General features: G+C 46.3%; 2 protein-coding genes across 2 annotated transcripts; both read right to left on the reverse strand.

The window, feature by feature from the left end:
- Nucleotides 1-7,728: 7,728 nt before the first annotated feature.
- LOC100281207 (uncharacterized) lies at nt 7,729-10,244 on the reverse strand. The gene has a single exon (NM_001154126.2). It carries the CDS (start codon nt 10,051-10,053, stop codon nt 8,068-8,070), a length of 1,986 nt encoding a protein of 661 aa, NP_001147598.2. The 5' UTR covers nt 10,054-10,244; the 3' UTR covers nt 7,729-8,067.
- Nucleotides 10,245-11,786: 1,542 nt separating this feature from the next.
- LOC103628902 (uncharacterized) lies at nt 11,787-12,424 on the reverse strand. The gene is made up of 2 exons (XM_020537787.1): nt 12,131-12,424; nt 11,787-12,047 (listed from the first exon to the last, which is right to left on the reverse strand). Exons 1-2 carry the CDS (start codon nt 12,422-12,424, stop codon nt 11,787-11,789), a joined length of 555 nt encoding a protein of 184 aa, XP_020393376.1.
- Between the last annotated feature and the right edge of the window lie 207 nt (nt 12,425-12,631).

Genomic DNA, 12,631 nt, shown 5'->3' on the forward strand with positions numbered 1-12,631 from the left:
TACTAAATGTAGTCTCAAAAGATACCAATTGAAAGTCAATGGTGAGCTTGAGAGACATGAGAGTTTCTTGGAGATTTTGCAGTGGAAGATTGTTGTCTTTCTCCGGGGACCTCATTTTCATTACAATGAGACTATCACATGAAATAGACTTGAAAAGATGTTAGTCTCAAAGTGTTAGATTATAGAGTAACCTCCCCCTAAAGGTGTGCATACAAGTTTTGAATACTTGTAGGAGACATGCACTTTGATTTGATATCAAGAGGGGCAAATTATCCATAATCCAAACTTTGGCACATACAAGTTAAATGATACACTTGTGGAAATCAAAAAATTTCAATTGATGCATCATTTACTATGGAGTGATATAGAAGCTATGTTGCCGTGCTTAAATAAACCTTTTAAGCCATGTAGGTTTGCTTAAGTATATGAATTAAAAACAAGCAATCCTACCATATGATTTACCTAGTATGCATGATTTTAAACAAAAGTACATAACAAATGTAATACTAGGCAAGAAAGGTAAACTAGATAAAAGATAAATAGATACGCATATCTAAAAACGAGAAATACAATAAAACTAGTTACCTTAGTCATGGGTGGGAAATTTGGGTCCAAAATTTTCACTAACCCACTTGGCAATAAACTTGATCCAATATGATGTATCCCATGATATACATCCCAATTTTGCCAAGTCTCCAAAATTTCCCGAAGACCTTCGGTCCACTCACTTCCCTTTCGGGATCCAAACCTTCTTGGTGCTTTTCATGGTTGAGATTATCTCCTTTGGCACCCAGATGCGTTTGGCCCCCTTTCCTTTGTTGGTTTGCTTGTTGGCCTTGATTGCTATCACCTTTCCATTCTTTTTCTTCTTGATCAAATATGGTGTAGCATCCTTTTTGTTCACCTTTTTGATGTAGGTGTTGGAGATTTTGCTTGATGGCTTTTGCTTGAGCTTTTGCCTTTGTTTATCCCCGGTCATCGCCTTGCATTGGAAAGACTTGTGGCCTTCCATGTGGCATAGCCTACAAATCACAATTTCTCCCTCTACAGGCTTGTTCACTCCCGCAGCGGTGTTATCCTGTGGAGGTCGGATTTGTTTGGCTTTGCATTTCTTGTCATACAAAGCCTTCCCAAGGCGAGCCACTTCTTGCTTCAATTGTTCATTTTCCTTTGCAACCTCGTCCGAACATGTCTCTACAACAATATTCTCAACAACGACTTGGTTGCAGGGGTTAGAATCATCAATTAAATCAAAGCAGGAAGTAGAAGCATCTTTCTTAATTATTTCAGATATTTCAACTAAAGATGCTGCTGGGGTGCTACCAATGTTTTCTAGCTTAGTAGTTAGCTCATTATTGTGTATGCTAAGAATTTCCATTTTCTCTAGCAAATTTTCAATAGCTTCTTGGGAGCTAGCTAACTTAGCCTTAAGTTTTCATTCTTTTTAATAAGGCTATCATCGGTAGCAGTGGATGAAGCACTAGATTCTAATAGCTCAATTTTAGTTGATAGCTCACTATTTAAGTTTGCAAAAGTTTCAAATTTTTCTAGCAAACCTTTGTAATCATTTTGAGAGCTAACCAACTTATTTTTCAAAGTTTTAAGTTGAGCTTTTTGCTTAGTGCAAACATCCTGGAAAAAATTTACGGCTTCCGCAAGCTCTTCTAGAGAGGCCTTTCCCTCACCTTCATCGTCACTACTACTTTCATCACTAGAGGATGGAATGCTTTTGTTACCTCTTGCCATAAGGCATTTGTGTGATGACCGTGATGATCGTGACGAGGACCGGTGGGTGCGCGTCCTTGGAGGTTCATCTTCACTTGAAGAATCATCCCAAGTTCTGACACTTGTGAGCGCCTTGCCTTTGCTCCTCTCCTTTTTGGGTTTGGCCATATTTGGACAGTTATCCCTGAAGTGGCCCTTCTCCCCACATGCGAAGCATCCTCTCTTCCTTTGCTTTTTCCTGTCAATGTTAAAGAGAAGATCCTCGACCTGCAGGGGCACACCCATTAGATTAATCTTGCGGATCATCCTCATTACCTTTCCGACGCGTCGGATTGTTTCTTCGTCCTCGGAGGATGATGTGCATGGTTGATTATTTTCATCATCATCACTTTCTTCTTCTTCCTCTTCTTCACTTGAGGAACTTGGAGTGGAAGCCTTCTTTTTGCCCTTCCTTTCATCACATGCAAAAGCATATGGCTTTGAGGAAGTTGGCTCCTCTCCTCGACTCATTTTTCGCGACATCTCAAAGGCCGCGATTTTCCCAATCACAATGGTCGGGGTCATGTTGCTCAAGTCCTCCATGTTGTGAAGGATGGTGATGATGCTCCCATATCTTTGTTGTGGTAGCAGGGAGATAATCTTCCTCACAATGTCCGCATCACCTAGCTTATTGATGCCAATAGAGTTGAGCTCATTGATTATTAGATTCAAACGAGAATACATGTCTCTAACAAGCTCATCATCTTTCATGGCAAAAGAATTATACTCATTTAAGACTAGGCAATGTTTTTGCTCACGGACATTGGATGTGCCGTCATGGAGCTCATGCAATTTTAGCCAAATCTCATTAGCAGTTTTCAAGGTAAATACTTGATTAAAAATATCCATGCTAAGAGATTCATACAAGCAATTTTTGGCTCTAGCATTTAAATGAATTTCTTTTTCCTCACTCGTGGTGGGTTTCTCGGGATTCTTGAGGGGTTTCATCCCGTCACGAGTGACTCTCCAAACACCTAGATCAACGGCCTCTAGGTAACAAGCCATTCTAGCACTATAATATGGGAAGTTAGTGCCGTCGAAGTGTGGTGGCCTATGGGTATCCATCCCTTCCTCTAAAAAGCGTCGGCTCTTTTAGCGGTGAAGCTAAAGCGTTTCAAATGAGCCAAACCGGGTTCTGATACCACTTGAAGGAAACAGGTGACGCCTAAGAGGGGGGGGTGAATTAGGACTTCTAAAACTTCTACTAAACTAGGCCACAATTAAATCCCTAGAGCAAAACCTATGCAAATAATCAAGACTAGAATGTGCAAACTAGGTTTTGTCTAAGTGTTGCTATCTCTACCGCAAAGGCTAAGTTTCAATCTACACTAGATATGAATGAATACAAGATTGAAACTTAAATGCTTAATATAAATGCGGAAACTTAAAGAGCAAAGTAGAGAAGCAAACTCTCGTGGATGACGCCGGTATTTTTACCGAGGTATCCGGAACCACGCAAGGTCCCGACTAATCCTCGTTGGTGCCCCTACGCAAAGAGAAGCCCACGCGAGGGCCAAGCACCACGGTCGAGTAACTCCGTAGAGAGCCACGGGCCTTCTCCACGCGCAAGTGGTGCTCCGCTTCCGGCTCCTCTCGGACGCTCCCCGTCGTCTCCACTATCGAGCTTCCGGCCGAAACGCCGCGGGTCTCGTTCCCTCCGGTACACGGTGGCGGCCGTGACACAAACGCGGTTGTCACGGTCTCGCAAGACTCTCGCCCCACTCGGTACAATTACAACGACTCACGCAAGAGCCGAGGGGTTGTGTGGTTTTACAAAACTCACTCAACTAACTAGGATTCACCTAGAGCAAGCGCTAAAGCGGTCTAACTAACCTAAGCACTTCGCAAAGCACCTACGCTAATCACCGAGTGATTCTATTAAGCACTTGGGTGTTTGAGCTCTTGGAAATATGCACTATGTGTCTTGGTATGTTACTTGGGCTCACACACATGAGAATGGCCGGTTGGGGTGGTATTTATAGCCTCTACACCCCCAACTAGCCGTTGGACAGAAAGCAGCAGCTTTCTGTCGTCGGGTGCACCGGACAGTCCGGTGCACCACCGGACACTGAACAGTAGATGTCCGGTGCACGCCACGTCAGCCGACCGTTGGCGCCTGTAGCAGTCGACCGTTGGATCCGACCGTTGCCGTCTGCCCATTGGCACACCGGACAGTCCGGTGCACACCGGACAGTCCGGTGCTACAGCCAGAGAGCGCCTGTCTGCGGCCTCTCTGCGCAGACTGTCCGGTGCCTCACCGGACAGTCCGGTGCACACAGGACACCAATGTCCGGTGCGCCACCAGGCGCTGGCTGACAGCCCTCATCTTGGATTTCTTCGCTGATTTCTTCGGGCTTCTTTGTTCTTGAGTATTGGACTCCTATGTGTCTTTTTATGTCTTCTTTTGAGGTGTTGCATCCTCATTGCCTTGGTCCAATTCTCTTCGCATCCTGTGAACTACAAACACAAACACTAGAAAACTTATTAGTTCACGGATTGTGTTGTTCATCAAACACCAAAACTCAATTAGCCAAATGGCCCGGGGTCCATTTTCCTTACAAAGTCAACGAGAACGCTTGGAACATCGAACAACTACGTCGATTTTACCCTTAGATTTCCAAGCTGTTATGTATTCCAAATAGTCATGAATAAAAAAAAGTCTAACCTTCAAGTGAGGCTCGGCCCTGTCTTCCCTAGACCGAACCTCCCTAGGGGGCTAGAAGGGGGGAACCCCCTTTGTGCCACTTTTTCTCAGAAAAGTTTTGTTCCTAAAAACGAGTTCCACGCTTTTGGTCTAGTCAAAAATGGAATCCTAAAGGAACAAAGGGACATCCTGATAGGAAAGGGTGACGAGCCGCTGGAACACCTACGCCTCCATGATACGGTTTCTGCACTCACCATCCTTCCCTTAAGAATGTAACCTCGTGTTCCGATAGGAACTCCATAAAAGACAAGTCAATAAACGAGAAACATGAGAAAAAGTGCACGCCAGAACATAGAAAGTAAAATAAAGAGCCTTAAAGCAGTATTCACAAACAGACTCAGAAGTTCTTACAACCCCGAGGGCAAAATGGCTTAGGCGTCAGAAGGGGGCAAGGCAGCACCCTCGGCTTCATCAGGGGGCGTTGTAGCAGAGTAGGACCTGGCGCCGAGCGGAGAGATCGGCGGAACCACCTCTTCTTCGAAGTGGCAAGCGAGCGCCGCACCCTGCCCTTCAACGACGTCGGCGAGCCTTCGGACCTTTGCCTCGGCAAGATCATCCTCCCTGGGCATGTTATAGCCCTCGCTCACCCGCTCGAGGTCTACCTAGTAGTGGGACGCGATGACGATCAGATCTCGTTTCACTCAGGTGTGAACGGCACTAAGGGCCAGCATGCAGCTCCACGGGGATCCACCCGAGGGGATGTCTTCAGCGCCGATGGTTTGACTAAAGTCCACCGCTGCCACGGACAGAGCGTTGAGCGCGACGATCTTCTCGTCGACAGCTTGGGAGAGAGTTGGGGACTTGGGATAAGCCCCGGCGCACCTGGTAGCCCCTTGAAGCTATAAATAGAGGAACCCAGGGCTTCAGGCGAGAGAAGTACACTTCACGGTTTTCACATCCACGCTGGCACTTGCCTCAATCAACTCCAGGGACTTGGGATCCTTTCTCTCTTCTGTCAAGCTTGTATTCCCTACTACAAGCACTTAGGTGCAAGTAGTATAAGTCTCATCCCCTTTGCTGGAAGTGGGGTCTTTTCTTGCCCGAACTAGGATAAAGACTTGTGTCTCCGTGCATAACCTATCTGGGCCATGGCAAGCAGCACTAATTCACTAGTCGATAGGATCCTCGGGTCAAAACATCTCTGACTGGTGGGGTTTAATGTCATGTGATTTTTTCTCCCTTGTACTATAAAAAAGAGGGCCAGTGCAACATTATGGTGATAGAAAGGGATTAACTGCAGTTTAAACATCTCTAACTGCTCTGTGCTGGCTCTCACTTATGTCAGTAGCATGACCGTTGTCCAGGCCCGTGCCAAGGGGTGTGCGAGCTGTTCGCTCGTACTGGGCCCCGCAAAATCTAGGGCCCCAAATATGTAAGTCTGTAATATATTTATATAATAGAAAATATACATTAGAGCATCTCCAAGACTATTTCTAAATTTCACTCTCTAAATTATTATTTTGAACATTACTTTGTATATCCTTTAATCTCTAACAACTTTTTTATATCTTATTTTTATTTTTAGAGTCATTCACGTTTTCTATCTTTGGCTAGCGAGAAAAATAGAATCAAAGATGATTATTTTTGGATAGCCATTTAAATAAACTGGTAGAAGATATTTTTATATCAATTAGAAAGAATACATAGTCTTTTGGAGTTATTCTTAGTCTCTAATTTTTTACTCATACGTCTATTTCATGACTGTGAGACGTGAGCACAACCCATATATGTGCAGTATGACGTTTCGTTCACCGACGGTCAATAACCTTCACTAATAAAAGAGACCTCATTTCAGAATTTATAAAGGACCTCAAATTTTACCGGCACGGCCCTGCCGCTGTCCTACGTGTTGTGCTCTCCTACCTCCTTTTCTGTACCATTAGGACTCTGATATTGTTACGCAACGATATTGAGCCTCTATGGGATAGAGAGTATTACGTTTGGAAACATATCCATTGCACATTCGTCTAGGCGTCCTGAACGTGTTAGCACTCTGATACAGCGTTAGACTCTTGTGAGCATGCACAGTTGGACGAGGACCAGTTCAAGACAGCGTAGTATTTAGGCGATTGCCTGATTGATCAGAAGTGTTGCGCCAGCACTCCCAGCGGCGTAAACCAGAGTACTGTACTATGTCTGTCACAGTCCATCTTGCATGCCCAAACACAACCATGGAAAGCTAGAATCAACCATGCAACTCTCAAAATCTCTAGAATCTAGAGATGACCTCGGTGACTATTTTCAGTTAAAAATGCATCGTCTTTGATGCATCAATCTAGGTCAAAAGTTGACCCAAAGCCTGCTGTGTGTAGCACACACAAGATTCAGAACGCAAGACAGTGATCCCTAGAATACAGTAAGCAATCTCCTGCCTCATAATTAAGCCGATTTTCACTATTTGACGAGAATTCAGAACACCAGACATATGCATGGGACTCAATCAGATGAATTAATTATGCGTTCCAATGGCAAAGCAATGAAGAATTCAGAACACTAGACCGATAATCTATATCCAAGGAACAAAACAAGACAAACAGGATACAGCAGCAGCAGACGCCATTAAGGCTAACAATTTGAAGAACAGTTGGGTTATTGTTCGGCCTGGTATGAAGTTGAGGGAATTAGACAAATTACTGACTAGTCAGCTGGGAAACAGTTAATTGACAACGGTTACACCTAAGGCCTTGTTCGGTTATTCCCAATACACATGAATTAGATGGGATTGGAAAAAATTAAGAAAAAGTTTGACTTGTTTGGGATTCAAACCCATCCAATCTCACTCAATACACATGGATTGAGAGCTAACCGAACAAGCTCTAAGAGACAGAGAACTGCGAAATTATTGTTTGCAACTACTAAAATATTGCTGTAAAGGGTTGGACAAAAAGAACAAAAATAAAGGAAGATAAAAGCACGGTTACTTTGGTCACAACTAGTACTAAAAGGTAGTGTTGGCTCTGACCTTGTTGGGCGATCCTCCTAAATACAGGCAAGTAAAGTCACATGGAAGTTGCCTAGAGACCGCATATTGCCAGATGCTCAAAGCCAGTACACAGACTCAGCACATAAATATTCGCGATGACAGTAAGCAGATTAAATAGACTTGGGCAAAATAAACCATAGGTGGGAGCAAAAATAATACCAACATGATGATTTCTAGCAGCAATTATGTTTTATGTGGAACTACAAAGATCTATTAGTAGGTGGCGATAACTGGATCCAACATTTGGGGCAAATGTCAACAGACATACATTGCAGCAGATAAGTAGATAACTAGATCTAACATTCGGGGAAAATGTCAATAAACATAAATTCAAGCAGATATGGTACTTAGCATACATATTGAGATATAGTAATGGTAATCTAAAAACAACTATAGCAACGCCACATGAGAATAAAGCAATTCAACCTATTACATCGTGCAAGCTGCAAACACCTCTCCACAGATCCATTGATGAATCCTAGTAGCCCTTGCAATAGTTGTCCAGGCTTTTGTATACCAAAAGATGACATGAACTAAGATTTGTGACTACAAACTTTTCACTGTCCATTCTGCTCACCTCTCAATTGAGTGACTTGAATCCTCAGCAGGAAGAAACTTAATCTGCTTTCACCGATGAGAAAAGATAGTGGACGAAGCAGAATGAAGAAATAAACCCAACTGTGCCAGTTGCCAGCATGATAGCAATCACCATGAAGAGTGAGTAACCGATGTAGAGGGTAGCAGACACTGGCCCACTCAGGCTTTTGAGGTCAAAAATAAGATAGTTGATGGAGTACAAGAAAATGTAGATTGCCACCGATCCAGATGAGAAGAATGACTTCCACCACCACTTCCAATCCTCAACACACAGGTGCATGTAAGTTAGAACCAGGGAAACTTCAGCACAGACAATAACCAGGAGCAGCAAGACGACGAAGAGGAACCCAAAGACATAGTACACACGACCCATCCATATGCTTGACATGATGAAGAAGAGCTCGATGAATAGGGTGCCGAAGGGCAGTGTGCCAGCACCAAGAACCAACAACCAGGATGGGTACTTCTGAGGAGGGATTTCACGAGGGATCTGGTTCGTGCGGACAGGGTACTCAATATGTGGAGCCTTGGCACCAAGGAACCCGCCAACAAGCGTGAGCGGCACGGAGATGCAGAACCAGAGCAGAAGCAGCACAACGAACAATGAGAAAGGGATGGCACCAGTGCTGTGGCTTCCCCACAATAGGAAGTTGAGTGTGGTCAGGATCAGGAATGCAATGCCGGGGAAGAAGCAAGCCACCCGCCACGACACAGCGACCCACCCAGAGTGATCCCCACACTTGATCGTCTTCCATACGCGAACACCAACATATCCAGCCAGGATTCCAAGGACCAGATAGAAGAACAGCATGCCCGTGATCAGAGTACCACGGGAGGCTGGGGACATGAACCCGAGCGCAGCAAAGAGAATGGTCACAACCGCCATCCCAAGGATCTGAACACCGTCCCCAACCATGATACAAAGCAGCATCGGGTTGCTTGGCGCACGGAACACATCACTGACCACAAGCTTCCATCCGGACAGCTCCTCATTCATCTGGGCCTGCGCTTCACTGTCAAGCTCCTCGTACTTGGTGAGATCACGCCTCACGGTCCTCAGCAAAATGACAAAGACAATACCAGCAAGGAAGGCAATCACCATGAGGGAGTTGAGAATGGAGAACCAGTGCACCTTGGCCCCCTCCATCTTGAGGTAGGCATCCCACCTGGAGGGCCACTTGATGTCGCTTTCCACGAAGTTCACCTCATAGGTGTAGACAATAGGCTCGTTCTCCTTGATGCTCATGGACACGGTGGTCGGGTCGCACTTGATCTTGCTGGGGTAGCTGTCGTACATCTTGCGCGACTTGACGTCCTCTGGGTTGTGCTTGATACTGCAGGGCACAACCTCGAACCCGACCACCATCCATCCAGGGGAGGAGGAGGCGGCATCCTTAGCCCCGGAGGGGATGGCGTCGGTGGCGTCGGCGGCGCCTATGACGCGCGCGACATTGGCATCCTCGTACTTGTGGACGAGGACGGTGAACTGGAGGTGGTTGAAGACGTAGTAGTCGACGCCGACGCGGATCCCGACGGGGTACCCCGTCCAGCGCATGATGTAGTCGTCCTTCCTGGTGTAGCGGATGGCGGGGAGGTTGTCTAGGATGAGGTTGACCTGGTACATCTCGTCGATGCGCTTCTTGAGGAGAGAGAAGGCGTCGGCGCCCAGCGGTGGGGAGCGGCAGAGGAAGACGTCTGACTCGTTGGTGTACATGCGGAAGCGGTAGGGCGAGTTCTCGATGCGGTCGCCCATGAGGAGCTCGCCGAGGTTCTCGGCGCTGTCCTTGACACCGTCTTGTGGCTCGCAAAAGGGGAGGCTGTAGTAGCTGAAGGGCATCTCGGTGTCGATGGAGGTGAGGGAGTTCACCTTCACGTTGAGGTCGTCCCCGACGTTGTACTTGTGCGGGTAGCTCCCCGGGAGGTAGAATCCGCGGGCGCCCGGCACTGCGGCCGCGAGCAGCGCGGCCACCGCGACGGCGAGGAGGAGCGCGCCGGGGCGAGCCATGGATCTGGATCGGCGGGGAGCGCGCGGATCTGGGCCACGCGGCAGTAAGGCCTGTTGTGGGTGATGGGTCGGTAGCGGCGGCCGGCCCTGCTCCGGCGAGGAGCTCGCCGGAGGAAGGCGAGGAGGGGGTGTCGGTGGCGGCGGAGCAGATCTGGTAGGGGCGGGTGGGGGCGAAGGCGAAATGACAAGAGGGAGGACTCGGGGGGCGGTGGTGTGGTTTATACGTCGTTCATTGCTGGTACTAGGGGAGGGAAGCAACGGGGAGAGACTTTTGGGGCGTGGTTGGTTGCCGGATGAAGCCAACCCTAGGGGAGGGAAGCAACGGGGAGAGACTTTTGGGGCGTGGTTGGTTGCCGGATGAAGCCAACCAGGCTCGGCCCCCAGTGGTGCAAGGGGGGCGTGATTGGTTGCCGGATAAGCAGAACCAGACTCAACCCAGCAGTTGATTGGTTGCACAGTTGCATTAGCAAATTCAAACACACAGATAGTAGAGTGATTGGTTGCAGCTGCTTACAAGTGGTATGGTCACCACTGCATACAAGTGGTGAGGTTACCCAAACCAAATGATCAACAAGAGCACAACTATCAGTACAAACTGAGAGATAATCAAACCATCTTTCTAACTGAAACCAACACGATCAGTCTTAATGACTGATTGTTTAAAAGCAGTAACAACTTCATCTTTTGAGGAGTAGCTTTTGTAGCATGCCCCTTTGAAACCATGAACTTGAGCATGACAAGAATCCCAGGAATCAAACACACCAACTTTTCTTCCATGGTGAACAACATACCACTTCATGTTGGCTATATAGGAAGAAACAAACATCATTGACATTGCACATTTGCTCAGATCATAAGTAGTATAATTCAGCAAGTCATTGGCATATGGGCATTTGCTCAGATTAAAGAAGCAAGAAAAGCATTGAGAATAGTTCATCATGAAGACAGAAGCCAAATGGTTCATACAGGAAATGGTTCATACAACAAGCCAAAGTGCAAGTCAGCAGGATCAGGTGATCAACTGCACAAAAGAATGCTGGTTAGGAAGCTACCAGTCAGCGCTACTTCCTACTTACTCAAAAGGACTCTACCAGTCAGCAGGAAGCTACCAGTCAGCACAAAAGAACTAACCAGCCTCAACTCAGAACACTCTAAGGGTCTGTTTGGTTGGGCTGTGGCTGTGAAAAAAGTTGTTGTGGGCTGTGAGCTGTGGAAAAAGCTGTTGTAGGCTGTAAGCCGTTAAAAAGCTAAAAACTGTTTGGTGGAAACCACTAAAAGTCGTTAAAAGTTCTTCGATATATGTTTTCACAGTTCCATTCGAAAAGCCACTAAAAGCAGGTTCATGGGTGCTTTCAGATTTGCACTGTGAGAAAGCCAGCTTTTAGAAAAAGCTGCTTCCTAGATCTAACCCTTTGGTTGGCTTTTGGCTTTTAGAGGGCAAAAGCCAAAAGTCAAACCAAACACACCCTAAGTGTAGTAATGTTTGCCCAAGAAAGTCCTCATCCAGAGGACTCTATGTGAGTCAGTCATGTGCACAAATGCAGTGCCATGGTTCTTGTGATCCAGCAGATGTGAGTATGCAACAATCAAAGCTTCTTCAGTGAAGCCAGGCATAAACATAACAGCAGCATAGAGGTCAGGATGCACATCTTGTTGCTTGGTCTCCCTAATTGCTTCAGCCACATTGTTAACAGCAGCTGTCATACCACCAAAGACATGGACATCATCATCAGTTAGCACTGACCTCTTCCTTTTTTCCCAGACCCACTTCCAGAACCACCACTAACAGGCACCTCCTTCTTGCTCCCATCCTCTGCCCCCTTAACATTCTCATCAGACTTAAATGAGCTCTCAACAAAGTCTGAAGGAGAACCCAGTGGCTCACTGGAGCCCATGGCAAACTTGCCAGTGGCCAGGCCATTGCCAAAGATGACCTCCATTTGCTTGTAGTTCTCTATGGGTTTATTAAGTAGTTCAGCATCCTTAGGGTGAGCCTAGATGGTTATGCAAGAAATGAAGTCAGAATTGTAAAGGAGGTTAGAATGAAATGCAAGTCAGGAACTTAAACCTAACAAACCTTAACATGGCCATTATAGTGTTCTTCTTCTAGGGTGATCATATGGTTGTCCTCATCAAACAGAGCCCCACTAAGCTCTCTAAGTTTGATGATCCTAACCCATCTCTGCCTCCACTTGCGCAGGTGATTATACACCTGAGTCCCAGTGACATCATGCCCACTGAACTCCTTGAGGTCCTTTGCAACCTGATTAAGGTGCACCTCCTTGAACCCTTTGTCAGTCCTAATCCCAGTTGAAATTAGCTGACAGAAACGCTTAAGAACAAAAGCAGACATCACATTTGTCCATCTCATGAACCCTTTGTCAGTCCTAATCCCAGTTAAAAAAAGTGTCATCACAGCTTATGCTGCCAAATGCCTCATACAACTTAAAAAAAGTGTCATCACAGCTTATGCTACCAAATGCCTCATACAGCTTATGTTACAATACATGGTATGCACTAAATGTGATACTGGCCCCTGTTCTCCCACATCTGATTTGCCCACACATCCCTGATAGAA

Source organism: Zea mays, chromosome 5 (genome assembly GCF_902167145.1).
Source record: "Zea mays cultivar B73 chromosome 5, Zm-B73-REFERENCE-NAM-5.0, whole genome shotgun sequence".
NCBI classification, from domain to species: Eukaryota; Viridiplantae; Streptophyta; class Magnoliopsida; order Poales; family Poaceae; genus Zea; species Zea mays.

What these genes read in the sequence shown, in the direction of transcription:
- LOC100281207 (NM_001154126.2), bottom strand. Translation starts at nt 10,053, where the DNA reads ATGGCTCGCCCCGGCGCGCTCCTCCTCGCCGTCGCGGTGGCCGCGCTG.
- LOC103628902 (XM_020537787.1), bottom strand. Translation starts at nt 12,424, where the DNA reads ATGAGATGGACAAATGTGATGTCTGCTTTTGTTCTTAAGCGTTTCTGT. An exon ending in ACTATAATGGCCATGTTAAG is followed by an intron (nt 12,048 to 12,130) that starts GTTTGTTAGGTT and finishes ATAACCATCTAG; the next exon opens with GCTCACCCTAAGGATGCTGA.